This window comes from Protopterus annectens, chromosome 5.part1, assembly GCF_019279795.1.
Source record: "Protopterus annectens isolate FY-2018-M chromosome 5.part1, PAN1.0, whole genome shotgun sequence".
NCBI classification, from domain to species: Eukaryota; Metazoa; Chordata; order Ceratodontiformes; family Protopteridae; genus Protopterus; species Protopterus annectens.
The window spans coordinates 730,532,694-730,559,743 of NC_056736.1; the positions used below are offsets into that span (position 1 = coordinate 730,532,694).

At 40.6% G+C, this 27,050-nt stretch overlaps 1 protein-coding gene across 4 annotated transcripts in view; it reads right to left on the minus strand.

Annotated features, from left to right (window-relative positions):
* Positions 1-27,050, minus strand: part of SQOR (sulfide quinone oxidoreductase) — an 802,763-nt gene that overhangs the window by 187,481 nt on the left and 588,232 nt on the right. For all 4 annotated transcript variants that reach the window (XM_044073360.1, XM_044073363.1, XM_044073361.1 and 1 more), the window contains 2 exons: positions 22,193-22,363; positions 5,412-5,465 (listed from right to left, as the gene is read on the minus strand). In XM_044073360.1, the coding sequence (XP_043929295.1) occupies positions 5,412-5,465; positions 22,193-22,363 (225 nt within the window). The remainder of the gene's footprint in view (positions 1-5,411; positions 5,466-22,192; positions 22,364-27,050) is intronic.

Here is a 27,050-nt window from a genome sequence, read left to right on the forward strand (position 1 = left end):
GAAATACCGCACAAAGAGGATTACTGGCCTCAAACAGATGCCCTACGCAGACCGTCTAAAAAAACTCCAGCTTTACTCCGTCGCATATCGCCTACTCAGAGGCGATCTCAGCCTAACATACAAAGCTATGTCAAACCCAGAGCTGTTGGACATGCTCCACTTAAAGAAATCCCAATCCCTCTGAGCTACCTGCTCTAGGGGCATAAACCTTGTCACCACAATAAACATAACATTGCTGGAGGGATAGATTCCTGTCCCACAGACTTCCTTTACTCTGGAACAGACTACCTAGCTATGTCAAACACAGCTCTTCATTAGCACTCTTCAAGAAAACTCTTGATGATTGGATGGGAAATAGGAAATTCACCCCGGGGATCACTTCTGTGGCTCTGCTTGAAAGGGGCACAGGAAAATAATTTTCTTGGGTGGCGAAAGCCAGGGTAACTTTCTGGCTAGGCTTGTATAGGCCCTAGGGCCAATAGCCTAGTACCTACCTATGAACCTATGAACTACTTTCCTCATAAATATGTATGAAAGAATTGACATGCATGTTAAATGATGTTCCAGTACTGCATGACAGTGACTGTCTACAACAGTACAATATATAAGACTGCTATAAAAAATCATTAAACGTTAAAGTAATTCTACAAATTTAAGTATTCTGCCATTAAAGATAATGTTATACAGTAATAATACTTAACTTACTAAAAGAACTACAGCCTATCACAGCATCATTATTCATTGCAGCTTTGCAATCACTGTTTAAGTATACCCATAGACAGTCATCTTTAAAAAAAATCAACACTCAGAGCTGAATTATACCCAGCATGGACACATTATGCAGTTATCATGTACATAAATGTACTGACTTACTGTAACGCATGCTCAAGTAAAGCAAATGTACTGATCGATATGCAGTAAGATGCACAGCTCTCTATTTTACTCTCTTCTGCTCTTGCAGTGTCACAGTTAATGAGCTAAACAAACTGCTGCTAAGCATATCTTTAAGAATTAATGAACCCAACTAGTGCTTACAACCATATTAAAAATGACAGCACAACTGACAGGTACACCTCTCATATTCATTTTTAACTCCTGCCTTACAGACAAATGTTATTCCATCATCCTTGGAAACATGTTACAATTATCTACTTACCAACTATAGAGAAACTACTTGAAAAACTGATTCATAGCTAAATGCTTAACACTACAGATTATGTATGATCTCCTGTTTCATACTTAACATACCTTTTGGTCGGACCATAGAATAATTACCCTTCTACTTTCAGTAAATAACACCACTGATAATAATGTGGGTAAGGGACCATTTATTGGTCTTGTTTGCCTTTGGCATTGTTAATCATATAGCCTTAATCGGTTTTGGTGACAATTTATTCAAAGAGTTTACCAATTCATTTATGCGACTGGACAGGGCTTGTTTATTTACATCATACATGCTCCAGTAATAAGATTCTTTAGTCAGCAGTAACTTGGAAATTTTGTTCTCTTCCCTTTCCACCCTCTTATTTCATTAGTAGAATTTCCACTCTTTAAACATAATGAACCTAAGCTATGTACAGATTGTAGACCTGTCTCTCTAACAAGCCATAAGTCAATGACCAGCCAATCAGCTCTGCAACAGGATATTAAAGAACTCTGCAATGTAAGTGCTAAAAAAAGATGCTGAATGAATACCCAAAGCGTGGTATCTAGGACGACCCACTGATTCTGAATTTTACACCGTTAAATTCTTCAACTTCTAAATTCCACTGTCACTTACAAGCAAGAAAATGGTGAATTATGAGACAACTCTGGCACACCTGAATCTGGCCCACCACTAGATCCTCTCCCTCTGTTAAATGTTGACCACCACTAGATCCTCTCCCTCTGTTAAATGTTAGGGTTGCCACTTTTTCAAATGCCCAAAGTGGGACATTTTTTGTAGAAGCGTCAGGTTTTGCAGGACAAAACATACCTATGGCCAGTACAAAGGACAGAAATTCACTTTTTTGACAGAATAAAAACTTATTCTTGTAGCATTTGAGTTGCTTATTCTGTTTATTATAATATTTAGGTGTTTCAGATATAAATTAACCGTTTTATGCAACTATTAAAGAAAATATAGGAAATATTTTTGTCCTAAAATCTCAGGACATTTGCCATTTTTTCAATTTTTTTGAAGGACACAACTGCCCAAAGAGGGACTGTCCCTCGCAAAGTGGGACAGGTGGTAACCCAAATGTTGACTTTCCTACTTATACGCATGGCCACCAAACCACTACAAACAAAATCTTTAGGCTTCAAAACCTCTATGCCTCTGTCTCTTTCCATTTCTCTGTCTTCCATTGCTGGGAACATTACTGTCACTCTTTACTTGAAGTCCAATGGCTCCATCAGTCTGAAAGGCTTACCAACAGAAAATACATGTTTTTTTTCAAGACCACAGACTCCCACTTCCCTTTAAAAATTTCCCCTGCACAGTCCATTTATTCAATGAACTATCAAACTGATCACAATATAATACTGGATCACCAAAATTACTCATTAAACACCACAGAAAAAAAAACTTTCCAGTTGCACAGCTGCTATTTGTCACACATTACCAGCCAGCAATGGAGTAATTTATGATTGTTCAATCTCTCTTCTGGCTATACAACACAAATGCAAGTCAACTTCTGACCAGCTTATTAGTTTGGCTGTTGATAAATGCTACTTGATTGGTACAATTCAGCTTACTATAATTAGGAGTACATAATTTGGTTGTACTGTACACAGTATACAGCTTTTTATTAAAAAATGATTTAGAAGGTGCATAGTGGAATTTTCTAGACTCATGGTGCTTCTCAATAAATGAAAATGCTACATATGATGTAATTTTCCTCACTGTCTTTCTTGTATTACTGAACATGAAACACAAGGAAAAATGCTATATAGGCACTCATTTGGCTCCTCATGGAACCACCTCCTCCTCCATATCAGAGCAATCCAAAACCCATCTAACTTCAAACTCACTATAAAGGAATATCTACATAACTCCTGGAACTGCCCATGTACAGACCCTGCCTGAACCCTGCCTACATCCCTTCTCCCCCTCCTCTTTCTCAATTTCCCTGACTACTCTGCCTCTTCTCCCCTCTCTCTCTGCTACTTTCTCTCACTGATACATATTCCTGTCTTTATTTCTAAACTCTCCCACTTTATAGCCATACCCATCCGTTATGCTCCAATCTCACTCTTTACTTCTACCTCCATTCTCACCCACCTCTATTTTTTCTTACCCCCTCCTCTTCTTTCCACTTTTTGCATGGATCACTCTCCCTGACACCTGTACACCTCACTACACTAAGGCATAGGGTAGTAATTTCCCTTTCCCGAGTACTGATTACCTTATTTTTATGTACACATTTGATTAATCTATATTGCTGATTTTTTTTCTTTCTTTTTCTCTACATACATTGTAAAAATGAAATCTAGTTTGCTGTATGTACCTGCTCTATACTGAATATACAAATGCTGCATAAACTGCATGTGGAAATACTTTATTCATTATAAATATTGCTGTCCTGTTATCAGAGCTTTTCTCCTCGGGTCTCTGCTGAAAAAGGGCATGCCCAGCCAGACCAACACGGTTAACAAATAGCAAATAAAGAAATACATTTAATCTGTACATAATAATAATAATAATCATACTTGTTAACCAGGTAAGCCCACTGGACGCATACTCCCTTTTCAGGGGGACTCAGGATTAATGTCTGGTTAAGTGACTTGTTAAAGGTCCTAAAGGATGCAAATGAGGGTTGAGGGACTCAAACCCTACACCATAGGAACTACAGCTTGCACCCTTAAACCCTCTATTAGCTGCTAGATATTAGAATATTTTTCTGTTTTAGTGCCTGCATGTTTGATAAAAACAGCCATTTCTAAAAACAATTTACTAGGTACTGGCACATTGTTAATTATATTAATATGTAACATGTCTCTTTAATGCTATGTATAGTGTTCAGGAGGCAATGCACTGTTTCATAAAATGTAGAGTTTTAGCTCTGGTCATAGCTGAAAAGACTCTTCAGACCAGCTCACTAACCAAGATAATAAATGAATAAAACTACTATTAGAAGAAGGTCCAACTGGGAGGTGGAAATATGTAATTCCAAGGCCTGCACATTCTTAACCCATGTAAGGGTAACACACAGGTCTACTTCAGTTGACCAAAATCTCATTTGACTGACACCCATTTGACCGACACCCAATTGCCCTAAATTTCATTTGACCTAAAACTCATTTGTCAGTCAAATGAGATTTAGGTCAACTGAAGCAGACCCTAACACACAGACAATGAGACAGGCTGTTTCACATTTATGGAACCACTGTTTTTTTTTTTTATGGCAGGCAGAACAACAAAAAAAAAGACCACATTGGACCCTCATCAAAACTCATGGCAGATAAAGCCTTTTTTAATATTTAATTTATAATTTTATAAGAGTCTATATTCTAGGCTACACATACTTAATTTCCATATGTAGCAACTTCAGAAGTATACACACCTGATAATGACAGCAAGTTTTTTTAAATGTGACATTACCTTTCTGCATGGTCATGTTATAGTATATTAAACTACTAGATATAAAGACATTCCAGAAGTGCCATACATCAGCTGTCATACTGGGTATGTGTAGCTGGAGGATTTAGTATCAAGTTGTACCTTAGTTGCACTCCCTTACACTCTCTTACAGTCTGTGGTACAAATGAAAATTAACATGTAACCAGACTGAAAGACCTGGGAGTAGCTAGAATGACATATCAAGGTTTCTAAGGATGACATGGATTGTTGGCCGACCCTGAGAAAGACCACCAAAGATAATAATAACGCAAGCTACCAGGCAGGTGCTGGGTATGAAATGCACTTTGGGCTATAAGTTAAAGGGTGGAAAACATATGCAGGCATAGGCAAAAGCTGCATATTCAACAGAGGGGCTTCAACCTGTTTACAGGGTACTACCATGTTTCCTGTGAGCACTTACTGTTTGTTACAGTGGAGGCATGCAATCTGTGTCATTGGGAGAGCTGGCACAAATGCTTTGGATGCTTCTTGGAGAGGAACAAATTACATGTTAATGGAGGGATGGTAATACTGCTAATACATTAAGCTACAAAGCACAGTGAAATGTCCTCAAACTAGTACACAAACAAAAGTAAAAAAAAAAAACTGTAGTGTCTGTTCCACATGCTATTTCATGGCTGGAAACATGTATGAATATAAACTCCTTATCATAAGGACCACTCTACTCTTATCAATGCAATATGTGCAAACCAAAAGCATGGGAAATTGTAATACATTAATACACAGAAACTCTAGCTGGTATTAAATGCCGTGCCACATTTTTCAAAGCAAGAAGAACAAAGATACATACCTTTTCAAACTGCAGTTCAAGTCCTAGAGCAACAATCAAATATTTGTAGGATATCTGTAAAAGTAAGGGGGATAACTATAAATTATTCATTGTATAAGCATAAATACAGAACAGCTGTAGCTGTAACATGGATCCCGTTACTCTAGCCCTTACACAATGCATTCTCTCAGACAAATGAGCTGACAAGGACAACAAGCAGCATTTTCCTAAACTGTAATCACTGTAAATATTCTTTAAGGGTGAAAACAGCATACTTCATTGTAATTGAATATGACTGACAATCAGTATTCCTATACATGGAATGCAGGATGGATGAATGAATGCAAACTGTTAGCTAGCAGGTGTCCAAGTACAGAATCTATATGGCTGGCTTACCTAACAAGTAACACACTACATTACAACAGGGTCAGATTACTCCATGTGTCCGCCAAATGCTCGTAATCAAGAAATATACATGTAAACAGTAACTGTATCCATATATAGCAAATAATGCAAACTAAATGCCAAATGCTTGTTTAGAGGTGTATCCTAAAATGTCTAAACAAAAAAAAATACAGGCTAACATGCACATAGGAAATACAGGCTAACATGCACATAGGAAATACAGACTGAAGCTAAGAACTAGTGTTATCAGTCTACTTTAAGCATTAGTAGCTCTATGGCTCTGTAACAGCATACAGACAAGAAAGATCACGTCTGCAATAAGAAGTGAAAAATGGAGGTTTACCTAGTAGTATAAAAAAGCAGACATACTGGAAAAATAGATATAAAATCAGGTACAGTTTTCATTTTCAGCATTATCTGGGGTTGATGTACAAGAATATAGCAAATGAGAAGAGATACACAAGTAGACAAACTGTTAAAGAATAGAGGGAGATTGGGGGGTGAGGTACAAGAAGGAAGAGCGAAAAATGATAGTGAAGAGATATGAATACCAAAATAACCTAGGGAGGCATGGAGGGGATGTGGCAAGGCACTGTACAGGAATATACAGAAAACAGCCATGAAATAGGAAAGAGCCGAAGGATGGAGGAGCTGTGCAGATAGCTTACAAGTGCAGATACATAGAGCAGCAAGTGTGAATGTATTTTTTAAATGCAGAAAAAGAGACAAACTGTGGAACACCACTAAAAAGGCTTCATAAAAAATGTGGAGTCCTTAGCTGTATGCTAGAAAAAGGAAAATAGTAAAGAACAGAGTACAGTGTAAGAGAATAACTGGGTTAAATTGATATGTCAGAGATCATAGGTTCATAGGTTCATACTAGGCTATCTGCCCTAGAGCATTTATAAGCCTAGCCAGAGTGTGTTTGGCTTTCGCCACCCATTTTAAATTAATTTTGCTATGCCCTTTTTCGAGGTTAGTATACTGTGCCTCTGTCTAACAGTGACACAGAAGGGATACCCGGGGTAAACCTATGATCTCCCATCCACTCATCAAGATTCCTCTTGAAGAGAGTCAATGAGGGAGGGACTCTGCCTAACCTGGACTGGGATTTTATTCCAGAGTGAAGGGAGCCTCTGGGTTATGAATCTGTCCCTCCAGCATGTCCTATTTATTTCAGTGCTGAGGTTCAAGTCTCTCGAGCACGTAGCTCGATGGGATTTGGATTTTCTGAGGTGCAGCATGTCCATTAATTCTGGGTTGGACATGGCTTTATACATCAGGCACAGATCGCCTCTGAGCAGGTGGTATGCCACTGAGTAGAGCTGGAGTTTCTTTAACCGGGCAGCATATGGCATCTGTATGAGCCCTTTGATCCTCTTGGTGAGGTACTTTTGGGGTCTTTCCAGTTGCTGCAGGTGTCTGGTAAGGTACATCCCAAAAGGGGCATTGTACTCAATTATGGGCCTGATGAGGGATGAGTAAAGAGGCACAATGACCTTCCCTGATCTAGATGTGAATCCCTTCATGATTAGGTGGGCTATATAAAATGTTTTTCTAACCACTTTGGCCACATGGTTGTCAAATGAGAGATTGCTATCAACTTGGGTCCCCAGGTCCCTAATTACTTTTTCCATACTTAATGGATTACCACCTATGTGGTAATTTGTGGGCACTTTGTTTTTGCCAAAGGGGATGACTATACACTTTTTGGCGTTTAGCTTGAGGCCATGGCTCTGGCACCAGTTGTCTGTTTCTATGAGGCCCTTTTGGAGGATGCTTGTGTCAGCTGGAGAGTCGATTATGGCGTCCAGTTTGCAGTCATCTGCGAACTTGGTCAGCCACAGTCCTTAGAACTAGAATATTATGGCATATTGTTGTGGGTCATGGAAGTGTTAAATCAATGAATGCAGCAGTGGTGCACTGCATCCCCAAAAATAACAGGAACATTAAGGCACTAAATATTAGGCACATTGTGTACCGATGAAAGACTAAAAAGCATTGAGTCAGTGACAGATGCTTTGGTATACTACCACCAGTCAGGAAAGCACTGAGTCAGTAATGGAGGCTTGGATATGCTATGTATTGCTGACAATCAGAAAAGTGCTGAGTCAATGATGGAGGCTTGAGTATGGTGTCCTGGGACTACAACAGAGCAGGAAAGGTATCTGTGTATGCTGATCACACCTGGGCTTGATCATCAGTAGAAGAGGGCAATGAGCAAGAGTAACAGCAGCTAGAATGATGGCCTATGCTCTAGGGAAGGGCTACCTCCAGAAAGCAAAGATAATGTTCCTGTTCCTGTTCACTAGTGCTTGTTGCACTTAGAAGGACCTTCTAGCTCCCATGATGCACTTAATCTAACTGAGGTCCCTAAACGGAAAGTGTACTTCATGATATGTACCTTCCTATACTAGAGCATTAACTTTAAAGCACCATACTTCATACACTATGTCCCACTTTCCAGTTATAAAACAGTTATCCTAACAGTAAACCCCAGATAAAGGGTGAGATATAAACAAGCACTGTTTAGATAAATCTGTACTTATCTATGCTCTGTGCATATTATTAACATTTATCAACATTTGTTGTCCATCATCCAGTTTGTATACACTCTTGACTCATCTTCAAAGCTGTTAAAATTGCCATAACCCCCATATTTATGCTACTTGCCAAAAATGTAAAGTAAACATTTGTATAAGGCACATACCACTACCCCAAAATACCAGAGCCCAAACATCCCACTAAATGCAAATCCTATTTCAGTTTAAAACTGCTAAATAAAATAAAAAATAAATTGAAAGAAGGATGACAAGCTGTACTACTTATACTGAAAAATATAACAACACAAACAATCTAAACATAGATACACTGACACTCAAAGTAAAATAAAAAACTAACTCACCTATATCTTATTCAATTTAAAAATGTTAAGCAAAAATAAAACTGAAAGAGACTTCATTTCCTGTATACCATATATGAAAAATAACTGCATTACTTAAATCAATCCCCCTAGAAAGAAAATTCTTAAAACATGAAAAGCTAAAGAAAACATTAAGCACAACTACTCATACAGAAAAAAACTGCATTACTAGAACAGTCGACCACATTTTAGCCTTTTAAACCAAATTAAAGCAAATGAATTAAAACATAACTAAACTATAAATCAACAAAATTCTAACACAAAATGCAATTAAGTATTCACATGCATCAAATAAATGAGCTTTCACATAAAATAAAAGTTTTAAAAACCTCTATCAAATATAAAGTACAGTTTTGTACCTACCATAAATGTAGATGTTCGAAGATCCACATTGCTGCAGTCCTAACACTTGGGTAGTCCGCTGTCCCTCGGTCGGCCCGAATATCAGAGTATAAGGCTGACGTCGGTCAAGGCGCATTTGACTGACATCAGAACGTCAGGGTACAAATGCGCATGACCGACGCCATATCCTCAGTCTTTTCTTGCCCCAGATGTCAGAAGACCCTAAAAAGAAAGGTCAAAACCCATAGACAACAACTAAATAACCAACTAGCCTAACACCAAAAATATGTATAATATATACAATATATACAAAATGCAATATACCTTAGATGGATAACCCAACCCACACAACCACCTCAAACAACAGAGGGAAGGAGGGAGGTAAATTGGACTACAAATGTGGATCTTGAACATCTACATTTATGGTAGGTACAAAACTGTACTATGTTCTTCATCCCACATTGCTGCAGTCCTAACACTTGGGTAGAATCCCAAAGCAGAGGTAAGGGAGGATGGCTAAACTATAATGAAGCAGGAGCTGCCAGAATGCCCTGCAACACAGCAGTGGCAAACCAGCCCTGGATTTAGAGTACAAGGGAAGGTGGTAATGCCTAGCGAAGGTATGCACTGAACTCCAAGTGGCTGCCTCCAAAATATCCTAGTAGCCCTCAAAAAGCTGTTGAAGTGGCAGTAGCCCTAGTGGAATGAGGTCTAATCCCAGCTGGAATCTCTTTGCCATGATGGGAATAACAGAAAGCAATGCAAAATCCAATCCACTTAGAAATAGTTTGTTTTGACACTGGCTTGCCCTGAGAGCACAAAGCAAAGAAACTAATAACTGCTGAGATTGTCTGAACCCTTTAGTTCTGTCCAAATAATATCGCAACTGCCTGTGTACATCTAAAGTGTGCAAAATCTTTTCCTCTTTAGTTTGGGGATTTGCATAAAAAGTAGGCAAATGAATAGTTTGGTTTAAAGCCACACTAGAAACCACTTTAGGCATAAAGGAAGGATTATGCGTAAAGATACCCTATCCTTGTGGAAAATTAAGAAAGGCTCAACTGCCATAAGGGCCTGCAATTCAGAAACCCTTCTTGCAGAGGTAATGGCCAACAATAAAGCAGTCTTCCATGACAAATATTTCAACTCAGCAGTAGCTGCAGGCTCAAAAGGTTGTAGAGTGAGTTTCTCCAACACAAAATTGAGATCCCAAGCAGGAGTAGGAGCCCTTCGTGGGGGTCTTATATTCTTTGCCCCTCTAAGAAATTGCTTGAATAAAGGATGAGAAAACAATGGTGGGTCACAATCGTAGTGAGCCGAAATTGCTGCAGCATGAATCTTAATAGAAGAGAAGAACAAACCTTTGTCCAATAACTCAGTAAGATATTGAAGAGCCACACTTAAATCAGGCTCAGAAACATCCAAATCCTTAGCTGCACTCCAAAATAAAAATCTTTTCCATTTATCTGCGTACACTTTCCTTGTACTAGGCCTTCTAGCTTCCAAAATCACATTCAAAACTTGTTGTGGAAGTTGAGACCCTCTATGGTTTAAAACAGAATATGCCATGCTGTTAGGTGAAGAGAGTGAAGTTTGACATTGAGCAAATGACTGTCCTCCTGGGACAACAGATGTGGAATCAAAGGCAAAGGCCATGGAGGCTTCCGTACTAGACTTCTCAGTAGTGGGTACCAGTGCTGTCGAGGCCAATCTGGAGCTATCAAAATCATCCTTGGTTTGTCCGGTCTGACCTTCAGAAGTACCCTTGGGAGGAGAGGCAGAGGTGGAAAGGCATACACATGAAGATTTTTCCAACTGAAAGAAAGAGCATCCACCTTCCAAGCTGTGGGATGAAACCGCTTTGTGCAAAACTTTGGCAGCTGGTGGTTTAGTGGAGAAGCGAACAGATCTATGTCTGGAGTTCCCCAGGACACTGTCAATTTCTGAAATACATGAAGATCCAGTTTCCACTCGTGGGGATCCATGATTTGTCTGCTTAACACATCTGCTAAGGAGTTCTGTGCTCGGCAGAAACCTTGCCTGAAGACTTAGTTGTAAACTGAGAGCAGTCTCCCACAAAATCATTGCTTGCCTGCATAGAGGATAAGAATGTGTTCCCCTTGCTTGTTGATGTACCACATGACAGTTGTGTTGTCTGTTAGAATCAACACCTGCCCTGGAAGAAGTAAATCCTTGAAAGCTATTAATGCAAACTGGACTGCTAACATCTCCTTCATGTTGATATGTAGATGCTGTAGTCTGGCAGGCCACTTGTCTTGTATCCACTTTCCATTTAGATGAGCTCCCCAAGCTATGTCTGAGGCATCTGTCGTTAAAATCTGACTCGCCTCTGGCCGGGTCACAGAGAGTCCCTTGTTTAGGTGACATTCCTGAGCCCACCACAAAAATTCCTTTTGAATGCAAGGTATTATTTGAATGACAGTGTCCAGATCCTGGCAGTGCTGTGTCCATACATTTTGAGATACCATTGTAGCTTCCTCATATGCAGTTTGGCATTGGGAAGCACCAGAATACAAGATGCCATGAACCCTAAGGCTTGAAGGACTGTCCTTGCAGTCAGTCCGGACTGATGAGATAGCTGATGGAAGTAAAGGGATAGACTCTTTTGTTTGTCCGGGGTTAAAAGGCCATCTGGGATGCTGTATTCAGTCTCACACCCAGAAAGCACATGTCCTGTGAGGGTACTAGACTGGACTTTATTTCGTTCACAGAATACCCCAGGCATCTTAGCACTGCTATCACATATTCCAAATGATGAAGAAGCTCTTCCTTCCTTGAGCCAGAATCAGGCAGTCATCCAAATAAGGATAGATCTGTATTCCTTTTAGCCTGAAGAAAGCTATCACGGAGCCAGAACTTTACGTGAACACTCTGGGCGCAGTAGATAAGCCAAAGGGCAATGCAGAGAACTGATAGTGAGAAATCCCAGCTCAGCAGATACTTCCTGCAACTTAGTCTGATAGGAACATGAAGGTAAGCCTCCTTGAGATCCAAAGTTACCATCCAATGATCTTTGCCCAGCAGAGGTAAAAGCTGCTGCAACGTCAACATTTTGAACTTGGGAATGTCCAGATAAGTGTTGAGGATAGATAAATCCAAAATTGGTCTCCACGTGTTCCCCTTCTTTGGTACTAGGAACAGGCGAGAATAAAATCCTAGGCCCCTTTCTGGCATAGGAACCGGCTGTATGGCCCCTATTTGGAGTAACAGTGAAATTTGCTTGTGAGCCTCTATTCTTTGTTGAGGAGGAATGTCTGGCATGCCGTTGAAAAGAGGCAAGGTATGGAAATAAAACCTGTAACCGTGATGTATGATATCCAGTACCCATTTGTCTTGGGTAATTAAACTCCAATTTTCTTTGAAAAGTGCCAACCTTCCTCCCAAAGGTGCTGCCAGGCGAGAAGGTTCTGGCAGCTGAAAAGGTAGGTCATTGGGTCTGTTTAAGGACTGACCCCTGCCCTCACCGAAGACTGTGCAGGAGAGCTCCCAGTTCTAGCCCTGAAAGAGCCCTGACCTCTGCCCCTGCCACGCCTAGATCTACCCCTAGACTGGGAATCATAAGAAGGATACGTCCACCCTTTAGTAGGCCAATTTCTACTAAACTTTGGAGGCTGAACCTGCAAAAAATCTTTAACAGTCTGCATAGACTTAGCCTTGTCTTCCATTTTCTTTAAAACTGCTTCAACAGGAGAACCAAACAAGACATCAGATTGCAAAGGTGCATCCAAAATCCTAGTTTTGACATGGTCAGATAAATTTTGATCCCTCAGCCAGGCATGCCTGCGAAGAACTGACCCAGTGGCAGCCACCCTAGACGAGGCCTGTACAGCATCAAAACCACATTGCAAAGAATGCTTACCCACCTGTTCAGAAACATGCACTAAATCTTGTAACTCTTTACAGTCAATACCTTCCGCCAGAGCATCAACCTTAGATTTCAACTGAGAAAGGAGATAATTTTGATATTTCAACATGTGAAACTGGCAATTCAAAGCTCTCATGGCTAGAGTGGAAGAAGTATAAACTTTCTTTCCCCATCTATCCAAGGCCCTGGCCTCTTTATCTGCAGGAACCGGATTCTTGACAACAGAAGCCTTAACACCCTTAGGCCCCTTAACAGTTTCTGGGTCTGCCCTAGGACTCTTAAAAAGATACTTATGAGCTTCAGGCACCCTGTAATACCTATCTGGTTTAACAGGAGCAGGAGGCAAAGAATCCAGATTAAGAGAAGCATCTGCAAACACATCTTCCACCACATTCAGAACAGGAGGTATAGCTAAAGGCCTATGCTGGGGTAAAAACAGAAATTCCCTAAGCCTTTTCCTGGAATCAGAGAAATCCTGGCCTTCCCATTTAAAATGCTCCCTCATGGAGTGAAGGGTCTCTGAAAAAGAAAAATCTTCAGGAGGAGAAGCAGAAGGAGTAGAATCATCCACATCAGAATCAGAATAATGAGAATACTCCTGCAAGTCTTCAACTCAGACACATCCGAAGCCTGCTCATAATCCCCCAACACAGGTTCCATCCTAGGCCTCTTATCAGGAGGGGGCATAGAACCTCTAATTAAAGTAATTAAATCCTCTGCCATTTTGAGCATGTGCTTCTTGGGCACAGCACCTGAAGAACTGGGAGTGACACCCACAGAAGCTAAACTAGACCTGCCTCTAGGAGAAGCCTTGGAAGCAGAAGAGAGGGCCTAGACCCCTTAGGAAGGAGGGAGTACAGTTGCTTGAGAAGCCCCTACAGCCTGCCCTGCCTCCTGGGAGGCCACATCCTGTAAAATCAAAGTTTCTCCCTGGGACCCCAGAGGCCTCCGTCGGAACCACCGGTTCCACTGACGCCTCTAAAGAACCGGCGTCCGGTTGAGACGACTCTCTAACCTAGGTTTAACTGCCTTGTCCTTGCGCTTTGAGGAAGCGGCGGAGCATCCGGCGGCATTTTATAATTGCACCGCTTCCCAAAGACCAACCTTGCACAATCCAACCTCCGCTTTATAGTGCGTTTATTAAACCTAGCACAAAAGCGGCATCCAACAACTGCTCAGGTCCTAAACAAGGTATACACAAATTATGGTAATCCCTATGCGGTATCTGTTTCCCACAAGAAATACAGTTATTCACTTTTTCTGACATCCGGTAAACCACTGAGGCAAGAAAAAAAAATATTCCAACTCTGACTTGGTCTGAAACTCCGGTCGAAAAATTTCAGAAGGCACTTGCAACACTGCTTCTGCATAGGACCATGCGGCAAAAAAGACTGAGGATATGGCGTCGGTCATGCGCATTTGTACCCTGACGTTCTGATGTCAGTCAAATGCGCCTTGACCGACGTCTGATATTCGGGCCGACCGAGGGACAGCGGACTACCCAAGTGTTAGGACTGCAGCAATGTGGGATGAAGAACATCCTCTGTACCACAGTCAGCTGAATAATTGCATGCAAGTGGGCAGTTTGGGGGCTCTACTAATTAAAATCTGCTAAGTGCTCTAGCCTTGGAAACACACACTGGATTCAAACTAGTGAGGCAAAGTGATTCAAAGGCTTGGCATACCTTGGTAGTTCAGAGCAGTACAGAGCAATGAAGTATTTTACTGTGTTCACTTGCTCACTGCTGTATATTGGTTCATAGGTGTGTACTAGGCTAATGGCCCAGGTGCCTTTACAAGCCTAGCCCATAGAAGTGCCCTGACACTGTGCCACCCAATGTTAGTTCCCAGTTCCTCTATCAAGTAGAGCCACTGGAGTGATCCCCGGGGTGAACTTTCTATTTCCCATCCACTCATCAGGATTTCTCTTGAAGAGGGACAGTGAGGTGCTCTGCTTGACATTTATAGGAAGTCTATTCCAGAGAATGGGCAGTCTCTGAGTTATGAACCTGTCCCTCCAGCATGTTCCGTTGATTGTGGTAATGAGGTTGAGGTCTCTGGGGCATGTGGTGTAGAGGGATAGGGATTTTTTTAGATGTAGCATTTCTAACAGAGCTGGGTCAGACATGGCTTTGCAAGTCAAGCAGAGATCACCTCTTAGTAGACGATATGAGACAGAGAATAGCTGGAGTTTTTTGAGTTGTTCATGTAGGACATGTGTTTAAGGCCCAGGATCCTCTTCATGAGGTACTTTTGTGGCCTTTCCAGCTGTCGTACGTGTCTAGTGAGGTACATCCCAAATGGGGCATTATACTTGATGATTGACCTAATGAGGGAAGAGTAGAGAGAGACGACTGCAAAACCCTTGGTAATGAAATGTGCCACACAGAAGGACTTTCTGACCACAGTGGCAATGTGGTGGTTGAAAGAGAGATTGCTTTCAACCTGTGTTGTTTTTCCTCTCTATAAATGTCTTGTTCCAGTGTGGTGGGGCTCGATCGATATGTGGTAATTAGTGGAAGTTTTTTTTTCCAAGCGGGATAATGGCACAGTGACTAACTCAAAGAAGTCAACTAGGTTGAGCAGGCATGATCTACCTTTCACAAAACCATACTGCATGGGATCTAGAGTTTGGAGATTCCCTATATCCTTGTTAATTAGGTCCATGAAGATGTGCTCCATAGCCTTACATATCAGACTCATTAGGCTAATGGGGCAAAAATTCCCAGGGTCTGTAGTCACTCCCCCTTTATGGAGAGGGATGACAGTAGCAGTGCGGCATTCGGTAGGGATAAAGCCTGAGGTGAGGCTGTGATTGAACAGGGCACACAGATGTGGTGCCAATTCACTTTGTAGTTCGTGAAAAACGCAACCAGGGATATTGTCGGGTCCCATGGAAGATGTATTCTTGGCCTTGGACAATGTAGCTTTAACCTGTGCTGCTGTAATGCTGGGTGTCTTGCATTCCTCCGGTATTGTGATTGGTCCTTTGGGGGGGGGGTAAAGTTGGCACTGAATCTGTCAGCCAGTATGTTGTCAATTTCTGTTGGCTCAGTATAGGAGGTACCATTGTGCAGTAACTCAGAGCAAACCTGGGTATTGTTGTGGAGATTCATAATATAACTATAGAAGGCTTTGTGGTTGTTTTTAGTGTCAGCTGCAATTCTGCCTTCATAGCTGGCTTTAGAGGTTTTGATGAGGGATCTCAACTTTTTGTTGAGACTAATAAGGGAGTTTTTCCACTCTTGTGGCTTCACCTTTTTCTGCAACAGTTTCTTCCTTCTGTTGTAGAGTTTATTAATAGCAGGGGACTACCAGGTTGGCTTCTTTATTTTGGAGGATAGCGTCTTGGCTCTGTTGGATATGGCTAGTTCCATGCATTTATGTACGTGTTCAAAAAGTGCATTGGTGTATGATTCGGCAGTCATGCATCTATTTTCCACTGACATGGGTGCTGTGAAGTTAGCCACCTCTGTTTTTAGGAGCCCAAAGTCAGCTTTGGAGAAGTTTTTCATGGTGGTTACCTTTGCAGTGGACGTGGGTGAGATGTGGCTTTCCATGGTGATTAGTTTGTGGTCAGATCTAACCAGGGAGGAACTGACTATTGGTGTACAGCAACGGTTGCCCATGTTTGTAATAACCAGGTCAAGGATGTTACTTTCTCTAGTTGGGGTAAGAATGAGCTGGTCCAGGGCATTGGAATTGATGAATTGCAGGAAGCATTGGGCCAGTGTATTGGTGCATGAGTAGTTTTCCCAGTTGATGGAGGGGTAGTTGAAGTCACCTAGTATAAGAGTGTTGGATTAGACCCTAATAGTCTCCAGGGTGCTTAGGAACATGGAGTGAGAGTCTTGGGACATGGTTGGGGACCTATACCAGGCTACGATCTGAAAAACTGTCTTACCTAATGTTAGTTGTACCTGAAGTATCTCAGATGTGTTATGCTGGGCTACTAGTCTGGATGTGTGCACATCCTTTATGAATATGGAGACACCACCACCTTTGGAGCTTCGATCCATGTTCTGGGGCCAAAAGGTTTGGAATGAGTTATAGCCTGGTAGTGCGGGGGGTGGTTTCTGTTGCTTTAAACCAGGTCTCAGTTAGAGCACAAATGCTGATATTCTCTATTTTGAGGAGTGCTTCGAGCAAGTGCAACTTGAGATTTAGACTTCTAGCATTGAGCAGCATGACCCTCAAACTGCATTTATTTATAGCTGTTACAGTGGTAATATGGTCTCTGGAACATCGCCTAAAAAGGCACTATAGGGGTGGTAAGATCCTTAACCAGTATCTGAAAACCCAGGGGTGACAGATGCAGGTCAACTCTGGCAAAGCATCGAGGTCTGTCAGTCATGTCATCCCAAGCAGACAGATGCTGGATCCCCTAAGAATGACACCAGAAACCTAGCCAATTGTTGAAGTCAATCATTTTCTGCTTGCACTGTGGTATCATTCTGGGTGACGGTAAGATGCTTCTCAGGGCTAGGGTCATACCTGCCAGGGCCACATAATTCGAGAGCTCCTCCATGTCTCTTTTCATTTAGTCCAGGGAGGTGCATCTCAGGTCATTCACACCCACATGGACAATGACAGTCATACTTGCACTTGTTGTGGAGTGACCTGAGTGCGTGTGTTATGTGTCGGATTCTGGCACCTGATAGACAGCTGACTGTTATGTTATCTTTATTCAACCTAGTGAATGGGACATCAATGTGCCTCACTATTGAGTCACCTATGATTAGTGCATTGGGCAAGCTATTTTGCCTTAGGGGCTTTGGTTAAGGGGCACACTGTGTAGGTGAGCCATGTGTCTTGTGGTCTGTGCTGTGTTGTGGTGTTGACTGTGTCTCTGCCTTGGAGGTCTCTGCTGTTTGAGTAAATTTCTATTAAGACCCTCCGTGAAGGTGTGTGTGTGTTTTGTGTTTTTATGTGAGAGCTGTGATGGTGGGTGCTCTGGAGGGCTATGTGTTGTATGTGCTGTGGTGCAGGTGTTGACCTCCTCCTCTTGACCAGCTATTCCGGTTTTGGCTTGAGAGTGCATGGCTTCCAATTTGGATATATAAGTGCATCTCTCACAAGTCTGAGTGTTGGGAGGTAAGAGGAGAGGTTTGTCTGTGTACATGAGGCAGCTGCTACACTGCCTCAGAATGCCCAATTTCACCAGGTTAATAGGAGAGAATACAAGGAACTGACCTTTAGACATGCCAGGAGGGATAGTCAAAGTACTGGAGCTGTTTCCTTATATATTCCTTTTACAGGAAAAATGTCACTCAAGGTGTCTGAGTCTGTACAGAACACTGCCAATCACTTGAGGGGAACCTAATACGTAGACCCTGAAAATTTAAGGATGAAGTATTTAGGCAGATATTCTGAAGTTAGAAAGAAATCAAGCAGTACTTACTGAAAAATAAAGAATTAGCTTGTCAAGAATGATGAAAACAGGGGAGTTGCATGAATGGATACTGCCTGGCTACTACTAATGTTGGTCTCAGCACAGCTTCACTCTGTTGGGATACAATACTCCTTTGCTTCTTCTCTCACCAGAACCAAAATGTTAGCACCAATCCCAAGAAGAGCAGGCCATTGCCTGTTTGGTGATCCACAGTCTTCTCCCAGATAATGCAAGGGCCTGCAGGCTTGTACCCTATTTCTGGTATATGCCTGGAATAGCAACCAGACACTCACTCTCCAACCAGAAAGAGTCAGGAATCAATGCATTCTGCTCCTACTCTCACCAGGATCAGAATATACGCACAGATTCCAAGCTGTCACCTATAAAGCAGTTATTAAGCTTACTGGTGATCAGCAGTCTCCAGGAAATAATATAACTGCACTCCTTCTCTCACCAGGAGAAAATAGAAAAACAGAAGTACTCATGACTACTGAGAGGCAGAATGCGGGCACTCCAATAACTGGCAGTCTTGCAATAGATGCTTAAAGCTAAGATAAAAAAAAATGGTTTATCCAAACACTGCAGCGTGCACTAGAGGAGTTAGATATGAAAGTAGGTAAATTAAGTTTTACCTGTTTTTAGGGTAGAGTCACTATTTTTAAAACAGCAAGATAGATTGAAAGGGTAGTGGTCACTTTTGTATTCTGATACTACAGAATACAATAGGATGGCCAATACATTTAAATAGTTGAAGGGGAGTGATTTCACAAAATGATAACACCAGCCAGTAAAAGCAGAGAAGAAATGAGATATATGGTCAAATTAACATAAGGGGCAGGCAACTAGAAAGACAGTGGTGTTTAAGAACACTACAGTAATGGCTAACTAGGAACATAGCTGTGTGGAATTTTATTTAGTGCTGGACAAGCTGATGGATTCTAGATATTTTTTTAGGTGGTAAGCTGTGTACATGTTACTTGACAGAGTACTTTTAATCACTATAGGCTTTTTAGTGCTAAGCAGTGGTGGGGGTCTGAAAGGGGTATTGGCTGCAAATTTAGAAACTTTGTTATAGCATTGCTCAAATTTTGATTTTTGTGATGTATAAGGGTTAGTAAGGATGGGAGCACCAGAAAAAGTGTGGGGAGGAGATAAGTACTGGCAAGAGTAGCTATAGTTGCATCAGTGAGAAAGTATTTGACTCAATAAAGCATCCCTAGTTTCTGATGAGTTTTTCTTATGCAATTTTGTATATGCAAAATTGTGCATATACAAAATTATGAGTAACAGAAGCACTTCATTTTATGTGGAGGGAAGGACAGTTCCACAGAGGTTATCTTTGTGAGACATACATTTCCCTCCATGTTCTACTTAGGCTGCAAAAGAGACTGTGATCCTTTGAGTAGGTATTCGTGCTACCACTGGACTTGTGAATGTGTAATAGGTCTGACAGGATAACATCTGTTGAGGCTTTGAAACAGTCTCTCCCCTGATATACAAGTTACTAGAATTATCCAAGTCCACTGAAACCTGACCTTTGTGAAAGGGATGACAGTACATTCCTCCATGAGGCTTGTTTGGAGGCCGATACCAAATAACCTCTGTAGGGAGTCTGACATTCATGTTTCAGGTTGACCAGGAAGCAGTTTGTCATGTTATCTGGCTCCCACAGAAGTTGTGTTCTTGGCTTTGAATAGTGCCTTGAGGACATCTTTTTGGGAGATTTGAGGGAAGGATTATAGATGCAAGTAATACAGGAGGGGAAGAAGGTGAAGTTTGAATTAAGTCTGCTAGTATATATTGCCTATGTCCTCTGGGTCTGAGCAATTGATATCCTTTACTTATAGTTGTGTGCAGTACTGGGCAATGATTCAGAGATCTCTAGCACAGTTAAAGAAGGCTTTGTTGATATCCTTTGCCTGGATTGCTATTCTGGATCTTCTTAAGTTTAGCAAGAGCATTGTTTGCATCTGAGAATATAACTAATTTTTGCATGGAAGATTTTTTTTTCCTTTGTTATAGAGTTTGTTTATATATTAGGAGTCTAACACAGGGGGGTTATTTCTAAACTTTGCATTGTATTTAATTTTGAGGGGGACAGATGCATCTGTACAACTATTTACATGCACACAGAATTTTGAAGTAAAGGATTCTGCATAAGCAGGGGGGTTATCAAGGTGAAGGGGCGTTTGAATTTATCCAGGTCATCACTCAGATTTAGTAGAGTACCCTTGACATAAACTGAGTACTGAGGTACTGGTAGATTCTTCTGGCTTCAGTCTTAGTGTGACTGTGACTCATTTGTGGTCTGACTTGACCACAGAAGAAGTTACAAATTGTGGACAGCAAGGCTGCCCCATACTGGTAAGGACCAAGTGCAGGATTTTATTGCCCCTGGTTGGAATGCAGGCTAACTGGTCCAGACAGTTTATATTTATGAAGTCCATAAATGTTTGGGCATAGGCGCTAAAGAATGCATGTGTCTCCCAGTTAATGGAGGGATAGTTAAGTCCCCTATGAGAATGATGTTTGGCTTAATACAAAGGAACTGCATACTGGCTAAAGGAGACATGGGGGTCTATGATATGATAAGAGGTTTTATTAATAGAAAGTTGGATGTGAAGGAGTTTCAGGTCTTTATCTTGTCTAACAAGCTTGGTGTGGAAATGTTTTTTAAGAAAAGAGATATACTGCTTCCGTTATCACCTTCATCTAATGCAACTGGACCAGTGTTGCCACCTATTCATTATTTTTACAGGCTACTTAGAAATAAGAATGGAAGTCTGGAAAGCACTCTACAAACTCTTGTATTCTGTTTATTTGCACAAACAGAATACCCAAGTCTGTAAAAATGCAGACTAGGATGAACTAAATTAAGGTAAGGAGATCTGTTGAAAAACTGGGGTTTCCTAAAAAAGGGGGAAAAAACAAAAGCAGGGGTTCCACCCCGCAATGATGTATGTGGTTTCATTATAAAATGGGCAGTTAAATAGGTGGGTCTGTGGGGAAATGGACCGAGTGATGCAGTGTTATGGGTAGTGCAAGGCTTTTAGTCTAGTATTCACCACATAGAAAGGTGGCAACCCTAGATGGGTTTGAACGCATGATACACACTGAAACCCTACAGTGTGCAGTAAGTCAGTGGGACAATATGCAATAGAGGCTAACCCAAACCTTAACAATTTGAAAGAAGGGACTTCCCAGATTGATAATGAGGTCTATCTTCATTTCAACTAATCATGTCTCAGAAGCAGTCCCTTTTGGCCACAGCTCTTACCATCATTTGTGAGGTTCTTTCTGAATCCTAGAGTTTTAGTTCCTGCTTTTACTGTTCAAATTATTACAATATGTCTTACCTCCTTACCTTAGCATGCATAAAAGAAACATTTTCTAAAACATTCTTAAATTCTTCTTCTTCTTTCGGCTTTTCCCGGTTAGGGGTTGCCACAGCGGATCACCTGTCCGCTCATGATTGGCAGTGAGGTTTTTACGGTGTCGAGTTGCCAGCCCCGGCGCCCAACCTTCCACAGAAGGCACACACATGCACACACTCATGCCTAGGACCATTTTAAAGTATCCAATCCACGTCTTTGGGATGTGAGTGGAAACCGGAGCACCTGGAGGAAACTCACACGACCACAGGGAGGACATTCAGACTCTGCACAGAAGGCACCCCAGTCGAAGATAGAACCGGAGAACCTCTTGCTGTGAGGTGGCAACGCTAACCGCTGCACCACCGTGGCCGCCCTCTAAAACATTCTTAAATTAATAAGCTAAAAATAAAATACAGTGTAAATGATCCCACTGTCATTTGCTAGCATGCTTTTCAGAATTTAATTTGATAAATGCTTTACCTCTTTGCCGTCAGCTACACAAATGCAATTTCTGTCTGGATCAAATTCTTGTACACTCGACTTAATCCACTTTACACCAGAAGGAATAGTACTTGCTGTTGGACGTGCTGATGTAGCTACCTGTTTAGCACCTGCACCAACGAGTGTCCACAAGGGCTGATAATAATGAGTCTAGAAAAAAGGGTGAATGTATACATGAGACAGTTTTAAGCCAGACAGTAGAGTTTATCATTTTAAAATAGTGCAGTTAGAGATATTTTCATAATAAATTATGATATATTCTGCAACAAAGGGAAATATTAAAATATGCATTGACACTCTTACTTGCTCTACTGTAACTAAGCTTTGAAGTGTTTATCTATCAAAACAACATAATCCAGATTCACCACATACTTGAGGCACCTGCAAAAAGTTCTTAAAATCAAAAAAAGGCCCCCCCAAATATTCTAGCAATGCATTTACTAAAGGTGCAACAAATATTCTGAGTGTTGGGTCTGTGAGTAGAGTGCAACTTGTAATGTCACAAACATTAAGGATGTTCACCACTTACAACTGTTCTAGGCTGCTCAACCCATCTCCATCCCACAATGCCAAGCATCCTCTTAACTCTTCGGCTCTAAACAGCATAACAGAGTACATTAAAAGAACAAAGTAAGGAGAAGAGCATAGTGGGTGAGTGGGTTTCTACCTTCAGGGCTTTACTCACATGGCCAGCATTGAGATGGGTCCACGTATTAACTAATATTCACTACTTACAGATTACTACTTACTTACAAATTCTACTCTCTTAATTCTGTGACCACACAGAGAGCATAATGAGGGATGTATCCATATTTTAGTTTTGAATTCCTTTTCCCATTCATTTCAACTTAATGTAATAATTTTAAAAGCTGTCTAATGAGTACTGAATAGGAATTAAGGTAGTTTTCATGAGGTTTTATGAACAGAGTGCATAATGGGTGGTTTGCTACTCACGTTCTGAGGTACATTTTAATTCTTTTTATTTACTGTAGTATCAGTTACATGTTCTGGTATATTTTAGCAGTGTACACATGATTATGTTAGGGTTTATTAATTAGCCTATTTAATTATACTTCTAATTTATTTGAATTCCATTAGTTTACATACTTCTTTCTCTGACCTCTTCAACTACAGATACATCAAGTCAAAGTCCTTATATCAGATAATGAAGTCATGTCCCTGTATTTAAAACAGTCAGGCTTGACAGGAAAAACAAACGCACTGATGCTGCTACCATTACCTACAAAAACTAATTTGAAACAACTCCACTCCCCTACAGATCTAAAATATAACAATGAGGAACTCCTGAAATCATTCCTCAAAATCAGTAATGGAAAGTCTCTGTGTATTTCGGCTATTTACATCCCACCTGCTAACAACATTAACAAACTGCCAGCTGGTCAACAATGACACTCCTTCAGAATCACTTAACGTACATGGCCTTACACAGCTAATCACTTCCCCACTAGGATAAAGAAAATAATCTCACAGACATTCAACTTTAGATTGGTTCCTTACTAATAAACCAAACACAGTAAGCAATAACTTTCCTACCTATGAAGTCAGAAACTACAGTACCCAGTACAAAAACATAATTTATAACTAAATACGTAATATGACAACATTTAACAGACACCTTTAACAATGCTCTGACCCAATAATCAAAATCCATGCACCCGATGCTGCCATCTCACACTTAAATGGAACTTTTATAAATAATTTTAATGGATTAGCCCTAGTCTGTACAAAAAGAGTCAAATCAAAGCCCCAAAATGTGACTAATTTAAGAAACTAAAAACATCACACTTCAAAGCAACAAAGTCTAGAAAGAGCGGCATGAAAACAGAGCACAAAATACATTTCATACACTTGGGCATCCCAGAAGTCTTGCTAAGGAATAAAATGGGTAAACAGACCTTTTATACCAACCTCCAACACAGACAAAAAAAAAAAAAATCAAAGACTTTTGGTCATCACTAAACAACGTAATATATCCTGGCCAAACCACCATACCCTCTCCTTCAACTTCTAATGCCACAGACCCAACATCATCTCAATTCAACTCTTACTGTATACAGAGCGTACATCTCTGATGAACAGTAATAAGTCATTGCCATCCTATCCTAACCAGTCATATCCATTCTCCTTCCGCCTGGTCTCTACCTCTACTTTAAGCAAACGTCTACTAAATCTAAAAGCAACCTCACTAGATGCTAACCAAGTTCCAACAGCATACCTAAAAGGTACATTTTAAACTTATTTACTGTAGTTTTAACTGAACAATCTTGGCATATTTTAGTAATGTTCATTATCAATATGTTAGGATTTATCAATCTTTTGTTTAGTTATACTTCTAGTTAGTTTAACTTCAATTAGTTTAGATAGTTATACTTTTTCCTGATCTCTTCAACTTAAGATACGTCACAGCTTTCCTTGTAGCTATACTGGCAAATCAATCCATATTGTACAGGCATGTCTCATTAACCTGGAGAAAAATTCTATATAATACCAATTCACAAAGGCTGAACATCAGCAGATTTTTCCAACTTTAGTCCAATTGCCATCCTATCCGCTCTACTAGGAAAGTCTGACTTGGAACAAGGCCAATTTTTAGGGGAAGCCCGGGGAGAAACGCTCCAGACACATGTCGTTATGCGTCTATATCATAACATCGATAGCTTAGGTTGCTGAATCCTAAAACATTGACACCCAAGCATCAAAAGCTAACAATAGCAAACGGCCACATCATCAAATTCTTTCCTCGGTAAACAAAACAAACAAACACACCCAAACATAGTGGGGGGCTTTACCCCCCACACCCCCCCTAACAAAATATGCCAACTCTGAGATCGCGCTACATTGGGGAAAGGGCAAATCCCCGATAATGGCCAGGAAAGAATTAGATGATGTGGCTGTTCGCTACTGTAAGCGTTCAACGCTTAGGTGTCAATGATTAAGCATTCGACAACATAAGCTGTCGATAATTCAACAGTAACCCATCTTTGTAACATGGGAGGAAAGTGGAGCACCCAGAGGAAACCCACATGGATGCAGGGAGGACATGCAGACTCCACACAGAAGGCATCCCAGCCGAGAATCGAACCGGAGAATCTCTTGCTGTGAGGCGACAACGCAACCGCTGCACCACTGTGTATATGACAGTCATTTAATATTTACAGACATTTTAGACACTTTGTAAGCTACTATACAAATATGAATTGCAATATGAAGTGAGGGAAAAACTGACTTACGGTATATTTAAAGTCAAGGAAGAGAATTAGATAGCAGTAAGGAAGTAAGTGATGAGGGGAGATTAATGAGGTATAAGGAGAAATAACATCATCCAGCAACACAAAAGTTGAAACTGTAACATAAACAAATCTTCTGGGTTTCCTAATTGATAGTAACCTCAAAATTGACCAGCACATATTGCAATACATTAAACATACATCAGGCATTTGACTCCCTGTGCAGAACCAAATACTACCTGACATGATGCAAGACAAACACTAGCATCTATCTCCCTTCCTGCATTCCTTCTGTACGCCTCACCTATTTTTACTAAATTAAATACTGCACATAAAGCTAAACTGTCCACTAAAAGATATCCTTCAGCACTACTATATAGGCATAGGCCTTTGTCCAACCAATAAGATCTTAGTAGTCAAAAGAAAGTCTGATAACTCAGCAGGTACTCACTGTACTCTCTTTATGTATCCAAACTCTGGAACACCATCCCAGCATACCTGTAACAGACCATTAAACTTTCTGCCTTCATGCCCTTACTAAAACAACATCTAAACCACACATAGTCATGCACACAATCCTCACTTGGGTAACTCCATTTGCCTTTGTCAGCTGACCCCTACTCATTTATAACCTCTATCTCCTTCCACACAAAAAATCTTTCTACTATTCCTCTTCAGTTTTCTTTGCACCTTAATCCCCACTTTACATCTCAGTTTCTTTTTTGTCTTCTCACTTTGTCTATCACGTTCAAATACTCTCAAGCCCTATCTTATAACTAGTTTCAATGTCATCTTATAACTAGTTTCTAAGTCAGTAAGTACCCTAATATTCTTACCTCCACTGTCCTTGAGTCAACTGATATACATATACCAAAAAATATTCCCAATTGGAAACAGCAGACAGGAGACAAGTCCATCAATTGTCGGAGACAAGTCCATCATTTCGCGGGTACAACACTCCGCTTCATCAGACAGTTTAAAATGCATTGAATCTGGTCAGTTTAAATACACATAATTGTGCTCATTAATCAAATAACATTCAAATCAACTAGCTCATTAAAATTCAAATCAACTAGCTCATTAAAACGTCAACAGTAATCACTACCTACTGTTGAGCTGCCGCTCAAAAGCATATATATATATATATATATATATAAGCAATTCATTATAAGCTACAACTTATAAAACATGTGCATAGTAAAACAACAAAATAATCATATAATAAAATATAAAATAAACATAACTGCTAATCAATGTTTAACTTTCCTGCTTTTCAACATAGGCTTCAAGGAAACAGTTTAATTTAAGCCTCTACCCCTATGGGCACCTAACCTAAGAATCCATTGTTGCTCCGATTTCTCGGTTTCAGTAGCAATGTCCCCTATTCTAATATTCTCTTGCTGGACATGTAGAATTTGAAATAAAAATACATGTTTCTCCCCCATACTCAGAGTGTGCTTAGCAATGGCACTATATTCCTGGCCCCTATTAGTACAGTAAATATGGTCTCTAATCCTCTCTCGCAGCGACCTATTTGTCTTGCCCACATAGTAACTGTAACATAGTTGACAGTGGGCAATATAGACCAC